The following is an 11,945-nucleotide window of genomic DNA, read 5'->3' on the forward strand; positions in this document are numbered from 1 at the left end:
AACACTTCAAAGGTTTATATTTACAAACTTGTTTTAAGACTCACCAAACGGTTAACTTCAAACACTTACCGACTCTTTCAGTTTTAATAGAAGCGATTGCGTTGTCTTTTATCTAAAAACAGGGGTTTTTATGAAGTTTTTAACAAAAATGTTATCGTAGAAATACAAGAAATTGATAAAATAATTCCTTTACTGTTTTTCCTGAATATATCTTAGGGGTTTAGCCTTCCATAGAGCTGGTGGCAGTGTCCACTGTGAATTATGATATTCACCATATCCTCCATTAAAAATATTGTTTTCTTTGAGGATAACCAAATTGGTAGTCTGGTCTATAAATTGGCTGTGGATTTTGCCGTGCTGGTGGGTAAACAGCTGGTCCTAATAGATCTGTGTTTGTAGCTTCTGGAAGGGCATATTAAGGCACTTAATGGAAAAGTGGATTAACAGGGATGTATGCTGGGCGTACAAGAAGGTACGCACGGCATACAAGCCATCAACCAGTACGCTTAGCATACCCAGGAGTACGCCCCGCATACTATGCCAGTTTGGGCTTTGCGTTTTTGGGCCTCGGCTTGAGCTGTGTTTTGGACTTCGGGCCTTTAAGCCATAATGGGTCATCAGGAGTCAGTTAATATGGGCCAAAAATATGTTATGGGCTTAGGGTAAGGCCCATTAAAGGGATTGGGCCCAATATAGCAAATTAGGCCATTAGTGGGCCACTAGTGGGCTTGAGAAGCTTATCTAGTATTGGGCCTTGTGAATCATGGTAGTGGACCTTGGATATGTATCAAGTTGGACTATGAGGGGTAGAATGGTCATTCTACACTATGAAGAATTATTGTATTAGACTAAGTGATGTTTTGGTATTGATAGCTCGGGGAGCCGAAGGAGCAGAGGTTCGGGAATTGTCACATAGCAGCCATAAGGATATCAGCAAGGGTTCAGTAGTGCAAGGTGAGTCTCCTCATTGTGTGAATGGGTCTAAGGCTACAATGTCGACCCATGTAGTTTATGAGTACGAAGACCCGGGGGTTAACCCTAGGCATTGTATGCTATTATGTTATTCCGGACTAAGGTTCGATGTAGGGCGGGAGCCCGAGGCAGGGTTATATATATGTGATTCCGGACCAAGGTCCGATGTCAGTCGGGTGCCCGGAGAATGTTTGCATGTTAGATTATACTTGTTGTCTGTGTGATACTTGTATATGCCTGGTAGGGAGGTGAGTGTGGCCAAGGACCCATATCTCATCACTAGCAGAGTAAGGCCAGGGTTCCGTAACTCATTAGTAGCATAGCGGGGGCGAGGCCCGAGATAGGAGAAGAGTGAACGTCGGTGGGGGACCGTATCTCACCAACATCAGGAGCATGGACGGTTTTTCATGACTCACAAGTAGCAAGATAAGGGCGGGGCCCAAGATAGGCGAGGCCTTAGTATAGGATTACAGTAGAGTATGTTTAGATTATGTGTTATGTGTTATATGTATGTTAGCGGGCGGGGCCCAGAGACAGACGGGGCCTAAAGAGGAACATATATGTATACCGAGCGGGGCTTGATGCCAGGCGGAGCCCGATGCCAGATTGAGTCTGATGTCGGGCTAGTCCCAATGCAGTGGGCGGGGGCCCAGTATGTGTTGGAATAGTGTCTAAGGCTGCAACTATATTAGGCAAGTATTTGACCCGATTGTGCATGGTCCTTTTGGGTTGCCTTCACCATAGCAACTTGGTAGGATGATTCATTATGAGAGAATAGATATTATTAATATATTATGAGAATAATATAAGGAATAATAATATTGTTATTTGACTAATATAAGTCATAGATTAATTAGTATTAATTTGGTGACTTAAAGAGATTAATTAAATAAGAGGGTATAAACTGTCAATTGTTTGATAGTTACACTTTAGGCTATGAATCCTTATAGGATATAGGGTGGACGATTTCTAGGGATAGGATAAGCCTAAAATCGTCCAAGGCATATCCAAGGAAAGGATTAGGATTACTTAGAGTCTAAGTTATCCAATTAGGGTTTAAGGGTAAAACCCTAGGAGCCTTACAAGTATAAATAAACCCCTTGGGATAGGGAAATCGGGATCTCCTCTACAACAAGGATACCCTGGCCGATTTCCTCCTCTCTCCTCTCTCTCAAATCATTCTCTTTGCTAGTTGGTGTTTGTAAGCCATTAGAGGAGTGAGAATTGTGACTCTAAAGCTCCAAGAACAAGAAGATCAAACAAGTGTGTCAAGGTAAGCTTCTAACTCTGGTTTTGTATTGTTCTTATACCTAATTAGCCATTAGAAGTCTTGGATTCATTGCATGTTTAATTAGAGAAACCTAGATCCAAGCATTAGGGTTTGTATGTGCACATAGGAATGTTCATATGACCAAAACCCATCAGTATGTGGTTATGTGTATGGTATGTCATAGGTTGGGGAACTCACTAAGCTTCGTGCTTACGGTTTTTAGTTTTGGTTTCAGGTGCTTCTGGTAGCGGAGGGAAGAGCTGGGGATGATCGCATGGCACACACCATTGTTTATTTAGCCTGGGATGTTTTACTCTGATAAAGGAAATAATGTTTTAGACATGATATTCTAATGTGATATGTTTTGTATGAATGGTTAGCACTTGTGGTTTTATTATTAAATCAAAAACGAAATTTTTAGTCTTGATTTTTGGGGTGTTACATTTGGACATTCTTTCATCGGAGTAATTATTTTTGTTATGTTCATCGCTATAATTACTTTTAATGTTTCTCATCCTATGGGTCTAAAATATCGTTGAAATCCCCACGAAAGACCTCATTTGCTACTACAGTGACCTGAGACCCAGTGCACCAAATGGGGCGTGACTCCCACCTGTAACACTGACCCTAGTTCTCTGTGTTCACTGCTCCTACTTTGCATGTATGAACACGATGTGTTGCCGTTCGAGGGTAGTACAACTGTACTTCCAAACACATACCTACACCCAAATAGGATGCTTGATCTGGCATCTCCGGATGGCCAACATCACTTTAGTCCTCGTACACTGAGTGCATCGGAAGCATGTTTCGAAGTGGTTACCTATAAAACCACTCGACATCGACTTGGCTTAAGCTCTTTTCCTCCAACGATATCCTTCCACCACGATATCCAATAGGGCACACACCTAAGATTAGGTTTCTACCATTTTACCCCCTCTATATGTATTACCCTTGATTTTAATTAATTTTATAATTAATCAAACCACTTGCATGGAGCGTACATACACCTCACCATTAACATTATGTAATCATGCTCGTATATTATTATTATTATTATTATTATTATTATTATTATTATTATTATTATTATTATTATTCCTTGGCATATTACATCTCACATCATACATCAAAGGTATACTTTCAAAATTACTACATGGCATCATTTTGTAGCTTGTAAAGAAATACATCTTTTAACAACCAACTCTAGCATGCAATTTTTAATTTCATTAAATTATGACAAAAACAGAAATATAACATGCATATCATAACATTTTAACATGAATGAACCTCACTACTACCATAACCCTAATACTCTCTTTTTGCATCGAATAATCAATTTAAGAATTCTAGCATAAAGGTCTCGTAAATCAATTGTTACTGCAAATACTTCATAATTTCAAATTACATACAACTCATATTTCCATATTATAGCATCACACAAAATCAATTAGACCTAGCATATGTACAAGAGCATGCAATTTTTCCATACTTGTGCCTAAACAACCACAAGAATTGACTCACCTCTATTCCAAGATGTATGGGCTATGAATAGAGGAAAGGCACCTTCAAACAAGAAATCTAACACCCCTAAAAGATTACACCAATACCTCATCAAAACAGAGCACAAAAATTGAAATGGTTTTGTCCAGACAGAAACCACGTTGTGGTGAGGAAGATGCCATGTCGTGGTCCGAATCTCACTCGCAATTTGAATCGATCAACTCTCGCCTCCACGTCGTGGCAACTAGTTGTCCATGTTGTGGGGTCGCTGGCAATTACAAACCAGAAAATCGATTAACTTTCTTCTCCTGCTCGATTTGGATCCGATCAAAGCCTCTTTTGGGATGATCTTAACCCCTCTAGACTATATTTAAATGTCCATATGACTAGATTAAGAATGGAACCAACCAACACATCTAAACCATGGATTTTTAGCATCACATAAGGTTTCTTCTTGTGTGGGGTTTGAAGAACAACAAGATAATCTAAAGGAAATATTCATACATTATGGAAAATCCAGAAATGAATCCACCCAGGTTGCAAGGAGAGAAAGGCTTCAAGAGCACCACCAAAAATCCACAACAAACACCAAAACTTCACTTCTACTTCACTTGCTTCACACAAACTCCAAGGAAGGAAAACAATCCAAGAACACACTTCAAAGTAAAGAGGAGGATGCCAAGTAGGGTTTAATCCCGAATTCTAGGGTTGTGGTGGCTTAAATACTTGTTAACTTTCAACTTAGGCCCCTTAAGTGTGAGAAAATGACCACATGGCCCATGTAGATGAAAATGATTAGTTATCATTTTCTTGCACTTTGACCTTAAAAGTTGTGGTTTTGTTAATATTTGTCACCCTAGTTGGTAGGGATGTCAAAAAATCCAGTGCGGGCCCCGTCCCGTTTGGGGGATTTTTTTCAAAAAAATCGGGGGCGGGGGCAAGGTTAACCCCCGTTTTAATTTCGGGGGCGGAGACGGGGTAGGCAATCTCGTCCCGAAATTCCCATGGGGACCCCGTTAATAAATTACACATATTTACATATATTAATTATATAAATATAATAAACTATAACATGATTTTGAGCTTCCAAAATTCATCAAAAAACATGTTTTTAAGCTGTTAGTATAATTTTTTAAAACGCCATAACTTTTTTTATTTTTAACATATAAAACTTTGTTATAAATAATTATTTGTTACCTAAAAAATAGCTTATTTTAGCCTAAATAACTTCTTTTAGCCCAAAAAAAGTAGCCCACAATCAATCGGGAGCGGGGGAAGAGGGGCAGGGGTAATAAAGGGGATTCGGGGGCGGGGGGACGGGGAAATTTTGGGGGCGGGGGCGGGAGATGCACTCCCCGCCCCGTTTGCCCCTGTTGACATCCCTGCTAGTCGGACATGATTTCACTTACATGTATATTAGCAACATAAATTCCAACAATTACTATAATGTTCAAACATCAAATCCACAAAATGATAGGTGTTACAATAATTACAAGAGTAATGTGGAAATCATGATTTAATAAATCTAGTAGCAATAGTGTTACACTACAATCCTCATAATAAGGAGCTTATGTTGGTATATCTATCTAACTCTCTCCCATGAGTACAACATATTTATCACCCATCCACATGCTATCTTCCTACAACTCTACTAATCTTAATACGCTACTCCAAAAATGCTTAACTAGAGTCTCTCTTCAAATTCCCTGGAAAAACATAATAAAGGCATGATATCAATGCTTTACACACACACACACAACTCGGAGGTTAACCCTTTCAACAAAACCACATGAGGAAACCATGACCGCAAGGCTAAGTGGGTATCCTCTCATAAGTGAGCAACTATTTCATGAAGTAACGAATTAACGTATAGTTTTAACTCTAGTCTACATATATTATCTAACTATACCCAAATAATATTGTAATAAAATTTATAGTTTCTACTTATTAACTAATTAAAGTTGTAACTTAACTAAAATAAGAATTTAAAAAATAAATAAATAAATAAATAATGGTTTTACTTAAATTACATAAATAAAAATGGGTTATCTTGCAAATTTTCATTACATTCCACGATTGAATGAAAGAAAACACCCAGCGACTAAGGAATGAAAAATCACGAAATGGAACAAACAGTCAAACACATTCCTTCAATAACGATCCACATTCCATTAGATAAAACTATTAATTTTTATTTTATTTATTTTAATGGAATGAGTCATTCTATTCCTTCCCCTCTTCATCATATCAAATGGAATGACTATATGTTATTTGGTAAAATGTATAAAAGTCAGACAGGTGGTACCTAACCTGGGCAATACTACGATTAGATCCACAGAAAACTGTTCCTGGTATTAGCCCAAATATTGGCAGTCGGAAGCATTGCTTAATTATACACTCCAAATCTGCAAGGTCAAAATGGTAAATTAATAGTCATACTTCAGAATACAACTTAATGAATGTATTACACTTTAAATGTTCATTTAGCAAGGCCTTAATACAATTATGTTTGGTTTTTTAAAACCAATAACCAAGTTTCACAATAGTTTGTTTTTTTCCGGTTCAACCACCGAAAGATTTTTTTTTTCTAGTTTAACCACTAAGACTTTGCTTTTGTTTTAGACACCTACAAAAAACTTTGAATTCTATTAAACCACGATAGTTTGAAATTTGGTCGGTTTAACAATGTGGAATTTTTTTTATGATTCAACTAAAAACTTTTATTTTAAAAAAAAATGAACCAGAAAATATTCTTCCGATGGGTTTTTGCAATTCATTACCAGAAAGCCCTCACAGTGGTATTTGTTTAAGAAAAAAAAAAACAATAGTGGTTTTTATGGAATTTGCCCTTATAAGTTATAACAATAATGTAACTTTTGAATAAAACAATTTTAGAGCATTGTATATATCAAAACTACACTCTAGGGGACAGAAATCTAATGTTCAACTAAGGCAAGAGTGTTGGTAGTATTGACTATTGAGTGCCCATGGAAGCACCTAATGTACTTTATATATTGTCGGTTTTACCCTCGCTAATTACATATTATTATTCTTGGAACCATAACATTTATTCTAATTGTAAGACCAAAACTAGTATATAATGAACAATAAAAAAATAGGAGGGACTATGCAAATTTTAAGCTATATTAACTATCAAAAGTCAACACCATGGAAGTTGTTACATATGATTCTTTCTTTTTTGACGTACTATGAAGAGAATGACTAAATATAGACAGAATGAATTAATGGGTTGAGACAAAAAAAATATATAGTAATAATAAGACACAAACCCTTTACATATTGCTCTTCTTTCTTTTCCTCCAAACTCCTCTCATGTTAAAATTGATGGATCTTAACAAAACTGATAAATATTGTGAAATTTGTTTTTTAGAATGCAAGGATAAAACTTTCATGTAGTCTCAGTGAGACGGTTTATTCAGTCTAGAAAAGAAACAGACTTTATATATATATATATATATATATATATATATATATATATATATATATATATATATATATATATATATATATATATATATCCAGATAGACATCATAACCTATTCAGTCACTTTAGCCATACATGACTTAATGAGAAAAAACAAAAGAAACACCATGAAAGAAAGATAAACTTACAGTGCAAGGAAAGATTATATATTGTCCATGTGAATAGTTAAACTCCAAGTTGAACTTGAGCCTCATGTATATCCTTATTATTGGATTCTAATCCTGGGAATTGACCAATATCATGTCCATCCAACGGTTGAAATTCATCATGTAAACCAACAGCAAACTCATCTGGTCGTGATCCTCCGCTTTTCAGATAATCTGCAGTCTATATAAAGATTAAATTGTTAACTTTAATCTCCATACAATAGTGAATTATAGAGATTAATGTCACTAAATAGCAACCAAGTTTCACACTTGTTCCCCCTAGGTTTTGTTCCAACATTATAGAGATTAAATTTTTTGTGTTCCATTGTTGTATCTTTTTGTTGACATGGCGCTGATGTGGACATATGACGTGGCAAGTTTATTGAAACAATTTTATTATATAGTGTAATCAAGTTTCAGTTTTGTTCCACCGTTGTGAAAAATGTTTAAACATTAAAGGGAAAGAATGTTTCTTTGCTGGACTTAAATGAACTATCTGAATGAGAATAAATGACCATTTTACCCTTTTTTTTATAAAATGATGCCTACTGTTGTAAATGGAGCGCGATAAATGAAGAAAGCTTACATGATTTGCTAGGGAAATTCCACTTAGGGCTGCAGCCTCTAAACTTGATCCGAGCAACCAATCACCACAAATGCCAGCTCTTCCAAGAGGATCAAAAATGCAAGGAATACCAGGGCTATTTGTAGGAAGAGCTGCACCCCTGTGCATATCAAGAAAAAAAAAAAAGTTAAAATAAGATTCATAAATAAATAGGCATATATATATCTTCCAATGGTAAAACATTGACTCTTTTGGTCTGAAGAATTCGTATCAAAAACCACTTTGTTGCATAGATTGAAAAAGAAATGGTAAAACATTATATGGTATATATGCACATTAACCCTAAAGTTAAAACCATAAATTACCAACAAAACCTAAAATTCATACCACAATTGTACACGTGTATATATTGGTTTCTTAAGTGATCCAATTGGTACCCCTAGGGCATTCTCAACACCTGCAAGCATCAATCCTTTCACCTTCTCTGCTGTGGCATTAGGAATATTCTCCTAATAAAACATCAAACAACAAGAAGCAAAACTCTTACATAAAAAAAACAACATAGTTTAAATGATGGAGGGCATTTTGGTCTTTTTGGCATAGATGGAGTACAGACCTGTGGAACTTTATGGCGCTTTCCGAAGGATGATGTGCTGAAAATGGTCCAACAATGAGGTCCTTCATTCTGAGAATTGAATAGTTTTTGTGTGTTGTTTCCTATCCATGATATGGAGTCGATTCCTTTTACAAAAGCTCCTTCAAATGGAATTCCAGCTGCTTTGGGGGGTAAAGGAAGAGGCTCTTCAAATGCAGCTAGAAGAGCCCATATAGAACTAAGATCAAGTCTCTGTAAATACAACAATAGCTATGAATAAAAGGGTGTTTGGTTCACAGAATGTTTTTTGTTGAAGTGATTGGGATTTTGGTTGACAAGAAATGGAATGAAATTGAATTCCATTCCTTTGTATAAATCTGTCTAAGGATTTGGAATGCAAATGATGACAAATGATAGGATTTTTCTTAACTGATTTCTTGTTTATGGAACTTATTTAATTACTTGGAAAGATATACAAAATTATACTTTTATTAATTTCTTGTTCATGGATATTTTTTAAAATTATTTTTAGGTAAAGAATAAGTTATATAAATTAGCAAACATTAATCTATCATCCACACACAAAGACAAGTTAGGAAAAAAATGCTTAACAATAAATTAAAATTTTAATAATAAAAAGAAAAACCAATATACTAGAATGTTATGTTAAAAGAATAGAGTTTCGAAACGGTATTTTAGTCATCAAGACAAATAAGGCTGGATTGGAATCGAATTCCATGAGTTAATGGAATGAAACTTGAATTCCATCATCCATATGATTTTGTGAATTCCAACGGAACTCAGTTCCCCAGACGTGGGTATGGAATTCAATTCCATTCCGGCCAATTCCTAAGGAATCCTGATGTAGACAAGGGAAAAATTTATGTGTAAAGTTCAGATATAATATACCTTCATTTGTCTTGCAATAAGTGGTAATCCTGATGTGGAAAGCAATCTGTTTGCACATTTACCTGATGATAGAATAGAACAACAACAAAAGAACATTACATCAGAGATTCATGAAAGGGGAAAAAGCAAGGTCTCTGATAGTAAATTTCATCAATGAGAAAAGCAATAGACAAAATATGCATAGATAATTTGCATAAAGCATGACGAAATGGCATCATATATAGTATAAAATTTTGTTCAAGTGTCATGATAAATATGTAACTTAAATATCACCATTATGTGCAATAACAATGGCATCAAATTCTCCACGATGTTTTCCATTCTCACTCAAGTGCCACATTCCATTGAAAGGTTCAATAGAGCTTATCCAGCAAGGCCTCACCACATTTACCATGGAACTCTGAAACACAAGTAAAGTTTCCAGTTAAATAATATTTAAACAAACAAGGGCATATTGGTAAAAAGATAGAATTTCATAGGGAAAGCCTCTTTCCCCTAACTTCCTCTATTAATCCGTTTTTTTCTGCATTAAGTAAATCAGAAACACTCATATATAGCTCACCAGATTAGATCATGTTCCCATTAAGTAAAAAATAGTGACAAAAGAATTATGAGGGGTAAAATTGTAAACTATGTACCTGTGAAAGTAGTGAATCTGCAAGGGTACGCATTCCATTGATGGCTATATATCTGGGAGGGGAAGAAGGAAATGGAAAGAAATCACCACCAGCTTCAAGCTCTCCAATTACACCTACTGACTCCCGAACATACCCTTTGTGGGACCAATCATCAACCAGCTCAGAAAACAGAGGATTACTTACAGTAAAAAATTGAGCTGCATGATCAAATATCATTGAAGGGTCAACTGTTCTAGTGCCCATTCTTCCCCCAAGTCCATGGATTCCCTAAATGTTACAGAAAAATAAGTGAAACACATTTTAACTATCTAAGCTTAATCACACTAGACTTACGCCTTGGGTATAACCATGTAATTATTTATAAGAGATTAAGGAAGCTTGAATCTTGAACCAATTATCATGCTTGATTGGTCATTTTCTTTATAGGATCATGCAAAGTCATATTCTCTTCTATAGAGTCTAGACATAATCCTACAAACCATTCATGGACAAAAGATTTCCATGAATCTAACACCCTCCACTCGGTGAATTTGACATGCATAGCTAGTTTTCATCAAGTATTATAAAGCTTCTGGATAAGAAAGATAAGCATGGAAAACTATGCCTTCCATTAGAAAAAGTTATTTTCAACTTCAAAATCCATGTGCAGCTAAGCTATTAAATGAATGGGATGCCTCTGCTGCCTTTCCTTGACATTACTATTGCTATGCACATCAACTATTTGATGAAATGTCTCAATCAACTTGTAGTTGTAGAACTCAGCTCACTTAATATGGCATAACATAGAAAATCGAAATATTTAAATAATTTATCAGAAAAGTGAGCCAATAGTATCTGCAGACTCTGATTCAACAACATAAATTCATACAATTTCATAGTTACAAAGATTAGGCACAGCATCAAAAGGGAATTCGTAAGATTTAAATGTCTGGATATATTAGGTACACAGTTTGTTACTTGATTGCAAGGCCTATACTTACGAAATTTGATCGCATATAAATCCACAAACACCTTTAGCTTTATGACGTTTCACAAGTCCGACAAAATATAGCATAAAATAGATATACAATATAGAAAATCGAAAGAATTTCACATACCGTATCGAAAACAGTGGACCGGACTCCTCTCTTCTCCAACTGGAGAGCACAAAGAAGACCAGACATGCCACCGCCGATTATGGCAACAACCGGGTCCTCAGATATCGGTGCAGTGAACGTCACTTGTTCTTGTTTGAAAGTTTTTCTCAAAACTGACTTCCTGGAGCTTCCATAAGATGACCTCCTGGGAGTTTTGCGAGTGGTTTTCTTGGGTCCATCTATGGACGACTTCTTTGAGCAGCCGAGGATTGGGTTGAGAATATTGCCGTTGGTGGTGGGTGATGTGAAAACAGTAACGGAGTGATGTTTTGTGAACTTATTAGGTATTTGAAGAATGAAAGTAGAAGAGAGGAGGTGGTGGTTGCAGGCGGTATGCATGGTAGTTATCGGGGGTTGGTCGTTTTTAGTCGGAGACAGAACCGGCGGTCTGAGCGGAGGATAAGGAAAGCACTTCTTCTGCCTGAGCAAATTTTGGTTTGGCTTCACCCGACTCTTCGAAACTCGTACTTTTTAAGTTTTTACCTTTTTTTTCCGATGGTAAAACTTAAAAGGGATGTGACCACACGTAGATTCCATTTTCAATGTGTGATGATAATCTAGATTTCAATCAATTTCCTTACAAAAACGCTCTCTAGTACGTAACCAAAACTGATCACGAATTTGACCCTTTTCCGTGCCACCATCTTCATATATGTCGATCCATGCCCTTGCTAATTCAACTTCTTTTTTTTTGTGTTCATCTTCTCAT

The 11,945-nt window shown here is 36.0% G+C and overlaps 1 protein-coding gene across 2 annotated transcripts; it reads right to left on the bottom strand.

The window, feature by feature from the left end:
• Positions 1–5,158: 5,158 nt before the first annotated feature.
• On the bottom strand, positions 5,159–11,734 carry LOC145043488 (FAD/NAD(P)-binding oxidoreductase family protein). 2 transcript variants are annotated; one of them, XM_078992171.1, is made up of 10 exons: positions 11,198–11,734; positions 10,101–10,367; positions 9,736–9,862; positions 9,463–9,524; positions 8,575–8,805; positions 8,346–8,467; positions 7,980–8,118; positions 7,376–7,574; positions 6,053–6,147; positions 5,159–5,448 (listed from the first exon to the last, which is right to left on the bottom strand). In XM_078992171.1, the coding sequence occupies exons 1-8, from the start codon at positions 11,573–11,575 to the stop codon at positions 7,413–7,415; spliced, it is 1,488 nt and encodes a 495-aa protein (XP_078848297.1). In that variant the 5' UTR covers positions 11,576–11,734; the 3' UTR covers positions 5,159–5,448; positions 6,053–6,147; positions 7,376–7,412. The 2 variants fall into 2 exon arrangements, with proteins under 2 accessions (XP_078848297.1, XP_078848298.1); XM_078992172.1 differs by having other exon boundaries at positions 6,048–6,147.
• Positions 11,735–11,945: the final 211 nt, after the last annotated feature.

This window comes from Lactuca saligna, chromosome 4 (assembly GCF_052625555.1).
Source record: "Lactuca saligna cultivar CGN05327 chromosome 4, ASM5262555v1, whole genome shotgun sequence".
In the NCBI taxonomy this organism is placed as follows: Eukaryota; Viridiplantae; Streptophyta; class Magnoliopsida; order Asterales; family Asteraceae; genus Lactuca; species Lactuca saligna.